This window comes from Hippopotamus amphibius, chromosome 5 (genome assembly GCF_030028045.1).
Source record: "Hippopotamus amphibius kiboko isolate mHipAmp2 chromosome 5, mHipAmp2.hap2, whole genome shotgun sequence".
Lineage (NCBI taxonomy): Eukaryota > Metazoa > Chordata > Mammalia > Artiodactyla > Hippopotamidae > Hippopotamus > Hippopotamus amphibius.
Window position 1 is genome coordinate 78,618,536 of NC_080190.1, and position 12,966 is coordinate 78,631,501.

At 42.9% G+C, this 12,966-nt stretch overlaps 1 protein-coding gene across 4 annotated transcripts in view; it reads right to left on the minus strand.

Annotated features, from left to right (window-relative positions):
* Positions 1-426: 426 nt before the first annotated feature.
* Positions 427-12,966, minus strand: part of ABCB10 (ATP binding cassette subfamily B member 10) — a 33,109-nt gene continuing 20,569 nt past the window's right edge. For 2 of the 4 annotated variants that reach the window (XM_057735561.1, XM_057735560.1), the window contains 7 exons: positions 12,123-12,218; positions 10,654-10,863; positions 8,535-8,614; positions 7,221-7,401; positions 4,690-4,733; positions 2,803-2,837; positions 427-2,368 (listed from right to left, as the gene is read on the minus strand). In XM_057735561.1, the coding sequence (XP_057591544.1) occupies positions 2,137-2,368; positions 2,803-2,837; positions 4,690-4,733; positions 7,221-7,401; positions 8,535-8,614; positions 10,654-10,863; positions 12,123-12,218 (878 nt within the window). In that variant the 3' untranslated portion in view covers positions 427-2,136. The other 2 variants (XM_057735563.1, XM_057735562.1) reach the window with 2 other exon arrangements.

Here is a 12,966-nt window from a genome sequence, read left to right on the forward strand (position 1 = left end):
TCACAGGGTTGGCAAAGCATCGAATGTGGTAACACGCAAACACTCTGGAAACAAAAAAGTGGCACCAAACTCAATGTTAACTAAATGTCAGAGGTGTTGTAACTGTTTTCTTGTAATTAATGTTTATACACCTGATCGTTCCTTCTACACTGGAAGCTTCTGGAGGGCAGGCACTACGCCTTACTCATCCGTCACCAGCTCCACAGCACAGTGCCTTCTCTGTCATGTGGCGGGGATGCTCCCTGACTACGATGAAGCAACTGAACAATGCTTATAAATAATAATAAACAAATGAGGACATTAAAAATCTTAGATTAGGAGGAAAGGAATGGAACTTGTAATTACTCTCACTTTTCTATATTTGTAATGTTTTTTCTTTAGTGTTAAATCTTCATAGTTAAGTTCTAGTAAGAGGCTGAATATAGTAAAAAGTCTTACAAGAAGTGACAGACACAGATAAAGTTCATTATAAATTTTAATTCATGATATAAAATGTTACCCAAAGACACAACTGAACACCTTGTATTAGAAAATAAAATACAATGATCAAATTCAATCTTGTAAATAATTCTATGGCACAAAGAGATCTCCCTCAGATCCAACCTTGTAATTGTGTTTTGTTTGCTTTCTGAGAGCTACACCATAGTAGTAAACCATGAAGAATACAAGTAAAGCTTGTTGAAAATGACTGTCACAGATGTACTAATTCAGAGAAAATTGAGTTCATTTTGTTCATTAATAAATTCTCCTACGTAGACTGAAATGTAGTACTCCATGCTTATCATGAAACAGTGGTTTCTTCCAGGATAATCAGAAAACTAATCAACACTTAGTTATATGGGAAAACATCCATTTTAATCACATCAACATTGTTACTTCTCAGGTTCAAGCATTATCAGTGTAGAAAAAGTACTTTTTTTGGATGCAACTGCACATTAATAGTACTGATGTGTAGGACAAATCCAATGACTGTCAGCATCACTTGAGGAATTTTGAGAAATTTAGGTGAATAAAACTATAACCCCAAATAAAAGAAAGATGGCTAGTTATGTCCTCTTTTCAGAAGAATGACAAGCTCTTAAGGTTTCTTGATATTCTGTAGAATAGCAAGAACATCTAGCTTCCTTCAAATGTTTTAAGGTTGAAAATTACAGTTATATTAATAATTTTGGAATTTAGCCTCACTGAATAAAATTTCAAAAACTGATAAAAAGCTGTAAAATTTGGCTAGGAATTATAAACTCTTAAAAGATAATTTTTTCAAGATACATGCCTTCAGACAATATAAGTGTAAAATTCATCTTTACATATTTCTTGATAATACCTGGCAGTTCATGCCTGGCTTCCCAAAGTACTCACAGAAACAAATATATGAACAATGAAAACAAAAGTTCTCATATGCAAAGGATGGGGCTTCTTCTCTTTTTAAAACTCACCAGGCTCTCGTGCCAAAAATGTCAAAAATGCACACATCCAAACACAATCTCAGCCCAGAGGAACACATGTTCCTGAACTTTCATACCTTTGAAGACAGAGCACACAGGAACTAAAAATGATCCCTCCTTGCCATATGACGTTAACGATTTCTGTGTGAGTGTATTTATATATATATATAATCAGGTTTGCTTTATGAGATTATCAGGATAAAGTAAAGGGTTAGATTTTCACTGTCTATTATGCTACCTGGTAAAATAAGACCCAAAGTAGATAGAGTACTACCAAGAGATTACACAGTGATTGGTAAACTGGCCTAAAATAATTAGGCTTTTTATTTATAATTCCCTTTTAAAAGTTGTCATTTGACAATAGCTTCAATTTATAACAGTAGGTAAAACAAAATGAGGTGCCATGCTATATTAATCAAAATATTCCAAGATAAAAGAAAGTACAAAACCTGAAAATAACTTCAGTGCTCTAGACATTTAGAAAGTTACAATTATTAAAACTCTGAATAAAAAGGTCTTGAGAACAGATTGATCTCAAAACAATATTTTACAAACCTTGGAAAAAAATAGGCAGATCTCAAATAACTTGAAGTATGATTTACAGATTTCATACAGTCTGAATTTTTTATTTTTCCCTGCAGTGCTGCTTTGCTTTAAAGTCTCTTTATTAAGTTTACCAGTAATTGCTTCTTTATGGTGAAATAAAACTCTGTTTGTTCATTAATTTCCTGTATATCCCGTCTGGTTTCGAAAGCAGCTCTTCGTGTTTCCCACACTCGGTAATTCTCCCCTGGTCAAGGACAGCGACCATGCTGGCATTCTTAATGGTGGACAGACGGTGGGCGATGATGAGCACCGTCCTCCCTTCCATCAGTCGATCCAGAGCTTGCTGTACGAGGTACTCATTTTCAGCATCCAGTGCACTAAACAGGAGAGCCCACAGGGAAGCAAAGACATCAGGGCCACGCACACTGTTCACGCATCTATTTCCTGGGACATGTACACTGGCCCCTCATTAGCAGCCAATGTTCACTAGGATCAAAATTGCAACTTCTTGGGTCAACTATATTTTATAAAGTTACTCTAAAAAAAGCTTTGGACCCTTGATCTTCATAGAACGACTGCCTTGTAAGTTAAAAAGCATTTTGCAGTTGCTGATTAGTGATCAGGGATTCATCACAAATGTCTGAATTGGAACTAGAACCCGCAACTCATGACTCAGCCTGTTCACTGCCCTCCAACTGTCATGATTAATTCAGACCCCATCCCTTTAAAGTATCATCTGAAGTACAGAATAATAAGTTTGTGGTTAAGGAAGAATTTGGTTTGATACAATTACATATTAAGATATGCTTACCTGGTTGCTTCATCCAGGAGAAGAATTTTGGGATTCTGAAGAAAGAAAAACATTAAAAAGAAAAGAAAACATAATTTTATTAGAAAAACACAAACTCTCAGTAATAAAATGAAATAAAGTACTGATACATGATACAACATGGATGACCCTTGAAAACATTCTGCTGAGTGAGAGAAGCCAGACACAAAAGGCCACTTAGTGTATGATTCCACTTAGAGGAAATGTCCACAACAGGCACATCTGCAAGGGCAGAGTGGGTTACCTGGGGCTGGGGTCAATGGGGAAATTGGGCAGGGGTGTGTGAGGGTGCTATTTTGGGGGTGATGAAAATGTTCTAAAATTGATTATGGTGATGGATGCACAACTCTAAGTATACTAACACGGAACTGTGTGCTTTCCATGGGAGAGCTGCACAGTGTGAGTTCTATCACAATAAAGCTGCTACAAAAGAAGAAAAACAAGCTAAGTGTCTAAGATAAGCTCATAAATGAAAGAGTTAGAAATGATTTTAAACCATGATCACAGTGATCAACGAAAGGGATATTCTTCATGGTGCAGCTTTATCCTGCTGGTGAACCAACTAACAATATGAAGTGGGGCTCTAAAGTAAGAAAGATAGAGTCTAGACTCCTAAGGTCCTGCTTAAAGTTAGTGAGGAGCAGTATACACAAAAGTGAGAAAAAAGAAGAGTAGGCCAATGTATATAACAGATAAATTCTAGCTTTGCCTAGTAATCTAGCCACAAGAAATGAAAACACACCCACACAGAAACCTGTGCAGTATTCATTCAGAGCAGTGCCATTCACAACAGCCCTAAACTGAAAATAACTCAAAAGTTCATTAACATTTGAATGATCAACAAATTGTGATCTGTCCATACTAAGGAATGGAAAGAAATAAAGTACTGATATAGGCTATAAATTTACTAAGAGGGGCTTCCTAGGTGGCGCAGTGGTTAAGAATCCGCCTGCCAATGCAGAGGTCACGGGTTCGATCCCAGCTCCAGGAAGATCCCACATGCCTCGGAGCAACTAAGCCCGTGTGCCCAAAAAAAAAAAAAAAAAAAAAATTTACTAAGAGTCACTGAAAAGTACACTTAAAACTGGTCAATTTTATGATATATAAATCATGCTTCAATAAAGTTGTTTTTTAAATAAATTTATTTATTTATTGATCGATTTATTTATTTACTTATTGGCTGTGTTGGGTCTTCGTTGCTATGCACAGGCTTTCTCTAGTTGTGGCAAGTGATTTAAAAAAAAATCACCTATAAATCTGAGGAGAGTAGTTATATAACAAAGGAGAAGGCTATCATTTCCTAAAAAATACAATGTCTATGACTTTCAGCTTTTCCGTCCTCCTCTTAGGAGTCCTGTATAAGTATTTCAAGTCTGTACTATTCAGTTTAGTAGGTGATTATAGATTATACAAGTAAGCACATGTATTATTTTGGTATTTTGATATCACTGTTTCATAAGTTAGACTGTATACTTCTTTAATTTAATTTTTTACTGAAGTGTAGTTGATTTACAATGTTGTGCCAATCTCTGCTGTACAGCAAAGTGACTGAGTCATACACATACAGACATTCTTTTTTTAAATTCTGTATGCTTCTTGATGGAAGAGCCATGTGTTAAACTTTTGTCCCTCTGACAATCCTGGCACAGTACTGGGCTCCTAATACGTAAGAAATACTTGTTAAATTTGGACCGCAGGTACTCAGTGGAATTCCCAACTCACCTTTCACCAGAACTGTCAACCATATACCTACCTGCCCCCTCCAAAAAAAAAAAAGAGGGAGAAGAAGAAAAATCACACAGTACAAATGACAAGGTTCCTAGTTAAGAACAATGCCCAAACCCCCCAGCCGAGTGGCTTCAGGCTTACCTTAAGCAGAGCACGGGCAATTGCAATTCGCTGTTTCTGCCCACCTGACAATGACAATAAATGTATTTTTAAATTGAAGACCTTAACAAAAATTCTTGGTAACAGGCTTTTCTGTTAGGCCACATGGTGATTTGAAGGTAGCTTCTCCCAGGCAGTCATAGTTGAGACAGATGGGAGAACAGAAACCTATGCTTTAAATATGACAGTGTTTCCTCATCAATCTCAAGATTCATAGTAACAACTACCAGCATGGCTAACGTTGAGGAATTCCTGTGTACCAGGCATTTCTTAAATGCCTTACATGTATTATTTCATCTCAAAAACAAGCCTATGAAGTAGATACTATAATGATTCTCTTTTTACAGATGAAAAACTGAGGCACAAATACGCTGCAAGAGGCCTCACAGCTGGTCAGTGGCAGAGCCGAGGTCTGAACAGTGGAGTGTGCTTTTCCCCACACACGTGCCGCCTCCCCTAACAGAGCACTGCTTGTAGTAGGAAACGAACGGGAAACTCAAGAGAGTCAGAGGTTTCAGAGTGGTATGTGAAATGGACAGGAACAAAGGCCACAGGGAGCGGGGACTGGTAACTCTACTTTTCACCCAGAACTCTGCTCCATACTTCCACTCTCACGTGGTTCTTTTTCCCGCTCCCCAGGGAGCACCCGGCACACGTGGTAGGTTTGTGCGTATATGAAACTGGGGGCAACAGATAGAGGACACCACTCTAACCTCCACCCAATCTTTGTAAAACTTAAATTCTACTCAGTGCAAGGGGTGGGGGGTGGGGGGGAAATGTGGAAGGGACAGATGGGTGATAACTCCCCTCCTCATCTCTGCTGCACCCCACCCTCTCCTTTCCTCCAGGGACATTATCCTAAGTTACAACTGGTGACGTCTCAGAGCAGGACTCAACTCACTCCTCCCAACTTAGTTCATGTTAGAAAACTCAATTCCACTTTTGGTGATGAAAACATTCCTTTTTGGTTGATTTTATTAGCTGAACATACTTATTATTTCATCTAAGAGAAGTTAATCATTTAAACTGAAATGGGTGGCGCTGCTAAAAGCTGTCCTTAACCAGGCAACCCCACCCTCACGACGAGGGAAGGAGGAGAAGCCCTTTCTTTCTGAACCCCTCTGGTTGGCAGGGGTCTGAGTGCTCAGCATGGGTCAGCTCTGAAAATCCCCGGTGCCAATGAGCACATGGGGGGTCTACTGCTAGAGGCCCACCCTTCCTCCGGGGTGGACTGAAACCTTTGCTTATTTCACTGGGAGGTGGAGCTTGAGAATCCTGGTTAAAGGGAAGGACATGCAGAACCTGTTCCAAGGGAGCAGGTGCTGTGCTTGTGGGACAGAGCACAGGTAACTCCCAACCCCTTGCCTCCATCTCAGTAATTTCACCACCAGCAGCTCAAACTGGCGTCCTGCCCAAGGACACACCTGTTCCAGAGACGCAGTAGCAGTCCTACTCCCGCAACTTCCCCAATCTATCAAAAATGTTTTTTCATCCACTGCCTATAGTTTAAACAAATCATACACAACAAACGTAAAACATTTTTGTGTTAAACTGTCTGTAGTCTAAGTTCAAGCAAAACGTTTAGTGTTGGAAAGGACTCCTGCTCCAGCCCAACCTGGCAGCCTTCACTCTGACATGGAAGCCTCCATCCCCTGCTCAGACACATCCAGTGACAGAGCTCGTCATGAAACACAGTACAGTTGAATATTTGTAACAAAAAAAATCTGTGTTTAACCAAAAATTTACTTCTCTATTCATCGGTCCCACTTCTGCACTCGAAAGCAACAGAACTGTTTCTCTTTCCCTCCTGGAAACCGCGCCCCCAAACATGATCTGACCTGCAGGGTGAGCCAATACCGTGGGCCCCAAGGGTGCCTCAGCCTCACAAGCCCCCATTCGCCCAGGTCAGGGCACAGTGAACTCCACCTGGGCCAGGTACGGACCAGGGCCTGGCTATGCACAGCCTCAAGCTAAGAACGGTTTTTATGTTTTAAAAGAGTTGTTAAGAATAATAATAATAAGGCTGTGACAGAGACCATGTGTGGCACACAAATGTAAATCATCCGCTCTCTGGCCCTTTACAGAGAAGTCTGTCAGTCCTGGGTCTACACGTAACCTACAAAGTGGGGAATGAAGAACTCCTCCAGCTGCACATCTGCACTGATTTAGTCTCTGTCTCCCTGGACAAACCATCCTGCCATCTGCGCTGTCTTATTTTCTACAATTTTCAAGGATCGAGTTGCAAAACTTATCTTTTCTCAGATGAGAGAAAGCTGCCATGGCTGAGTATTCCCCAGTGGGACACCACTGGGAATCTGGAAACACCTCTGGGGTAGTACGTAAAGGGAACTGAGGAGTTGTCCACATACAAGAGATGTGAGAAAACGAAAAAGGTTAATTTCACAAACTCTAAGGACAAAAGCCTAATCAGAAAACAACACTGAGACAGGAAATATTTAGGGAGTTTTTTTGGAGCAGAACGTTTTTGCTAAAAAGGGGTAACAAAAAGGTACCTGAGAGGAGAATGCCCTTTTCTCCAACCACAGTGTTGAATCCTTGAGGGAAATTTTGGATGAAAGCAGCTGCATTGGCTACATCAGCCACTTTCTCTATCTGCTCCACGGTCACCGAGGAAGGGTCGTCTGCACCGTAAGCAATGTTCTCCGCAATTGAGCAAGAAAACAAAATTGGTTCCTATATATTGGAAATCACACGTATTTATTCCAAATTTCGAAAGTCTAGTAAATACAGTGGAGCTTAGTACAATACTTACACCTAAGAAACTAAACTGTTCCCAGAGAATTTATACTGTTTTTTTGGTTCATTCTCCATAAATTTACCCCGTGGACAATTAAAAAATTCACGTATTACTATGAGCAGGACTGACTTTATCATCTGTAGATTCCCCACTGCAGGAAATGCGGTCCCACAGCACGTGCTCTGTAAACACAAGTCCCCCTTCCCGAGGAGGACCTTGAGCCCATCTGCGTTCTCCCGCTGCCTGCCTTCCAAGGACAATGGGAGGATGCATCTCTGTCTATCACTTTTTGAGACACACAAAGCAGATGGGAACATGGCATTTGGACAGAACTATTCTGTACAATAGTCCTAAAAAGCAAATAAACTCCCAGCTTCTTTCTCCCTCTCTAACAAGGATATGGCGCTGCTGTTACCCTTGCACCACGGAGCCAAGCCCGTCACTGGCTCCCCCACCCCTCACCAGTGGAGTGAGGCTGAGGGGAGGCTCACTGGGTGGGGAGGCTCAGGAGTGGAAGAGGTTTGGGTTTGATTGCTGTGCACGAAGCTTGGTAATAAAAATATAAATAGCTGTGTCAAAACTCCCCTGCACCAAGTAGTCTTGTGAAAACAGCCTCATCAAAGAGACCGTATTACATTAATGTTCTTGAAATCTGCAACCTCTTTGCAAGGAGACCCTGGCCCTTGCCAGTCTTCGCTTGCTTATCTCTGAAACCCTTTACGCAAAACAGTAGACTGGCTAGTAGTGAAAATGAGAACTGGGGAAGAGTCAGTAGAAGCTAAAAAGTTTTATCTTTCTCTCCCCAATCTTCTAGATTATCTGCATTACATTACAAAGTAATGTCAGTCCCCAGCTTTTGACAAAGTCAATGCTTCAAGTGGTTAAAATGTATAAGGTCTTCAGGAAATAGCACTATTTGCAAACCTAAACAAGCTGCCCTGGACACTGGTTTACTCATCTGGAAAACTCCCATTCCTTTTCTTTTGACAGGTTCAAGACCAAGAAAAAAGCAAATGACAAAAGCAATTTTCAAAGAAAATGTAATAAAAATGGAACCCTCTCCTCTTACCTGACTCACTGTCCCAATCTTGGATCTCAGCCAGACTGGATTTAGCTGACGGATGTCATGGCCATCAAGACTGACAGTTCCTTGTAGAGAAGAAGGGAAAGAGTCACTGGGTGTCATAAGGCCAATGACTGATGTAAACACAGAAAGGATCTGGTGGGAAAATTCCAGACTCAGTTTTTTAAAGATTAGATACTCAAAATCTCCAGAGTCTAAAACCAACGTATTTTAGGGAATTTCAGAGCTAAAAGGGACTTTCTGGATTGCCCACGCCTACTGCCTCCCTGCAGTGGTTAGACGACTCGCCCACCCAGCTCATCCATCCAGCTTGCCTTCCTGAGTAAACGTAGCTGGAGGAGAGTCTGCCGTCTGCAACCAAGAGTCTGACTGACACGGTGGCAGACATTTCAACAGTCAGATGTAACTGTGTGACCTCAGCTGACAGAATTACCTCTACACCTTGAGGGAACACAATCATGCTGCCTGACTATGACGACAGTGACCGATACCAGAAATCCCATTCCTTCTCAGTCAGGTATGTGGAATTATACAAGCCAGCTGTAAACTTTCATAAACCTATAAAAACCTGAGGTCTTGACTTAAAAATTACATGTTCTACAGGCTACACAAGGCAGGAATATAAGTGTAGTTGCTTTTCTCCTCAATGTATTCACTGTGATGAAGAAACTAGAGATTTTAACATTTTGACTTGATTTGCATCCCCCTCACTAGGATTTTTTTAAACTCAGAATTATACAGCAAGTAGAGGGCGAACCAAGGCAGTGATTCCAGAGGCAAACAGTGTAGTGTTGCCCATCTTAACACACTGGGTGCTTCTTTGGGTCAAGATCTGCAAGTCAGATAACTACCTGGCACATAAGCAGCTCCCATAGTGTTTTTTTTTTTTTTTTTTTGGGCACACGGGCTTAGTTGCTCCGAGGCATGTGGGATCTTCCTGGAGCTGGGATCGAACCCGTGACCTCTACATTGGCAGACGGATTCTTAACCACTGCGCCACCGAGGAAGCCCCTCCCATAGTGTTTTAATCAAAAAGATTATAAGATGTACTCTTTAAATTCATCGTTTTATTTCATACCAACAATTGTTTTCTTGCTGAGAAATATCATTTAAAAAAAAAATATTTATTTATTTATTTATTTTGGTTGTGCTGGGTGTTAGTTGTGGCAGGCGGGCTGCTTAGTTTTGCATTCAAACTCCTGGTCCCGCATGTGGGGATCTAGTTCCCTGACCAGAGATCGAACCTGGGCCCCTTGCACTGGGATCACAGAGTCTTACTCACTGGACCACCAGGGAAGTCCCCATCATTGTTTTCTTAATCCAAAAATAGACTATCTTCTCCAAGCTCTGATACAAAGAAGGATATCAACTGTGTGTGGTGGTGGATGTTAACTTGATACACTGTGCTGATTATTTTGCAATATATACATATATTGAATCATTATGTTGTACATCTGAAACTAATATGTTGTATGTCAACTGTATATTTTCAAAAGATATAAAGAAGTAAAATAATGTGTTCTTTGCTTTAAAAGATGCCGTAATTCAGTTAAAAATAAAATAAAAACCAGAATGACAAAAATCCCTAAGAAAATCTCTACTTCAAGAGAGCTTCAATGGCGCAACGGCACAGAAATGAATCACTGACGGCCACGTGCCCTGTCTGCACACCAGCCCCAGGCAGGAGGACCAGAGGGCTTCAGGGAGACCCGGGGCTCCTGCACAAGTCTGGACCGGCACAGAGAAGCACCTGCTCCACGGTGTGGCCATGGGCGGTGGTGCTCAGCAGCCACAAGGCACCTTCTTGGAGCCCCTCTTCCAGTGGATGGGACGCCGCTCAGGAGACAAGGAGGTGGAATTCAGGAAGTCACTCTGGAGTTGAATGGCGAACACAAAATATACAACTTGCCCAATAGGCTCTCTGAGCTGTCAAAGCCTGAGAAGTGAAACCTCTGTTTAAGGGATCTCCTTCCTGGGAACAAACCCTCTGGCATTCAGAACCTGCGCACGGCAAGGCCTCTGCATAATCTGATCCTCTCCTAGGGTACAGGAGTAGAAGAGCTCGGGAGAGGCCTCCCGTCCTACGACATGCTGAACCACTCACCAGAGTTGGGGTCGTACAACCTCAGCAGGAGGGAAATCACTGTTGATTTGCCAGAACCACTTGGGCCAACCAGCGCTGTGATGGATCCTGACGGGATTGAAAGGCTGAAATCCTGGAATATGGGCACCTCTGGGCGAGCTGGATAGGCAAAGTGCACGTTCCTGAACTCCAGAGCGCCCTGGAAGCTCTGCTCGTTTAAAATGGCCCCCTCTGCAAGGTAAGTTGGAACACAATCACTCAGCGCAAAGCTCAGGCTCACAGCTGAGCCCAGTGCCTCACATGTCTGACTACAGAAGCAGCCCAGCACGGTGAGTCCTGGAGTCTGGGCTCTTCCTGGGCAAGTCAGGAGGAGGCCTCTGTCCAGCGCTTCCCTGAGTCCACTCTGCACCAGCAGTACAAGGAACCATACACCCATCACCATGCTGGAGTCTCACAGCTCTGAGAGGCAGAAGTCCCTGTACCAGTCTCACTGACAGGACGCTGAGGCACAGAGGTGCCAGCCTGTTCATGCCAATGAGCAGTGGATGGAGCTTCCCCTGGGAACCATCTGGGTGAGCCCAGTGGCCTCTGCCCTGTGCGCTTTGCTTTAAAAAATGCTCTGTCCTGTGCGCTGCCTCTGCAGTTCCCTTGTCTAGGGTTTATCTCACCTTCTCCATAAATAGAGGTTTTGAGAGGATGATGATGAAGAGGCAGGCATCAACGGAGCTAGAGGGGGTCAGAGGCCTGTTCTGTCCTGGTGTGACCTTGCTCCTGACTTGGGAGAAGTGGCTCAATCTCTCCCAGCTGGGCTCACTTCTCCCAGCCTATCATTGTGGAGAGTATTGGGCGTTCACTATTGACCTGGGGCCAACCACCAATGCCTAGGGGTCAGCGAGTAGCTGGCAGTGGTTGTTGCTCACAGCCCCTTCCCCTGAGCCCTGGCTGGTCGGGCCAGGCCACATAGCTGCCCCGAGCACTGGCTTCCAGGGAAGTAGCTGATGAAGGAGACAGCCCCAGCCAGTCAGCACCAGCACCCCCCACCCCAGCCCCAAAGCCATGCCACTTAGAGGCGTTTCTGTGTGTGATCCCTCTTCCTTTCCTCCCTCCGCCCCACCCCCCCATACAAATGTCAAAATTACTAAGGAAGACAACTTGGGTGGCCGGGCTGGGCCCTTCCCATCCACACCCCTGAGCTGCACTCCCTTCTATCTTGCTGTCTGTGGTAACAAATCACCTGCAGGGAGGTAAACAGTGGCTACACACTGTGCTCAGTTCCCAAGCTTCCAGGGACACTCTGGGGCCCCACAGCAGCGCCCAGCAGCTGTCCTCCCTCACCACTCACCCCACTGATGGCCCTGTCCCTGCCACGTGCAAGGGACAGTGTCCTGCTCACACTCATCCTTCCCAAGTGGGACAGGAAGCTGGTCTCACCATCCAAAACCACATCTGTTTAATCACAGCAAAGAAGAGCAAACCCATTTCAGACCCACCATTGAAAGGAAGCTCCGGTTCTCTCTCCAGGAGCTCCCAGAGGCGGCTCCCAGCACCCAGTCCCTTCATCAGCTCTGAGTAGAAGGAGCTCATACCTGAGGACAAGAAGCAAAGGCACACACATCCATCACAGGTACCAGGAAACGGCCCTCTGCTACCCTCCACCCTCTGTGAAAAGTTAACAAAACAACAACCTGCTTTTCATGTAAAACCTGATTTGAAGCAGCTACCTGGGTATCCATCAGAATTCCCTCTCTCATGCCCTTGTCTCTCTTCAGCTTCTCCTCCTCCAATTTCACTATTTCTAATAAGGATTTAATGCTTGCTCAATCAGGGAATTTACAAATACATATAGTCATAGTAGTCAGCCACTGAATTAAAATCACGTTATGTAAAAGCCTATCTAGTCAAAACCACAGCAATATAAATAAAATATAATGTTTCTCCCATACTTAAAAAGAATATAAAGTACCCCAATATTCATTTAAAAGACAAATTCACAAAATCAAACCCTCCTTTCAGACATGCAACAAATATAACTTTTACTAGGCTAAAAACTGATAAGAAATTGGGCAATGTTAAATATTCCAACCTCTTCTTAAAGTCATCTTCGAACTATAATTTAATTAATGACTTAAACTCCAAGTACACACCATGTCAACTGCCAGAACATATACTTGTAACACTCTCCCTCAGTAACGATGCTGAAAAAATGCAGTTCAAATATTCTAAGATATTCGGGTCTTTGTACAAGATACAGGGCATTAAAATCTTCAGCTTAAATTCAAAATGCATTGGACAGAGCCACATAAATATAGTCAGTTGATCTTCAACAAACGAGCA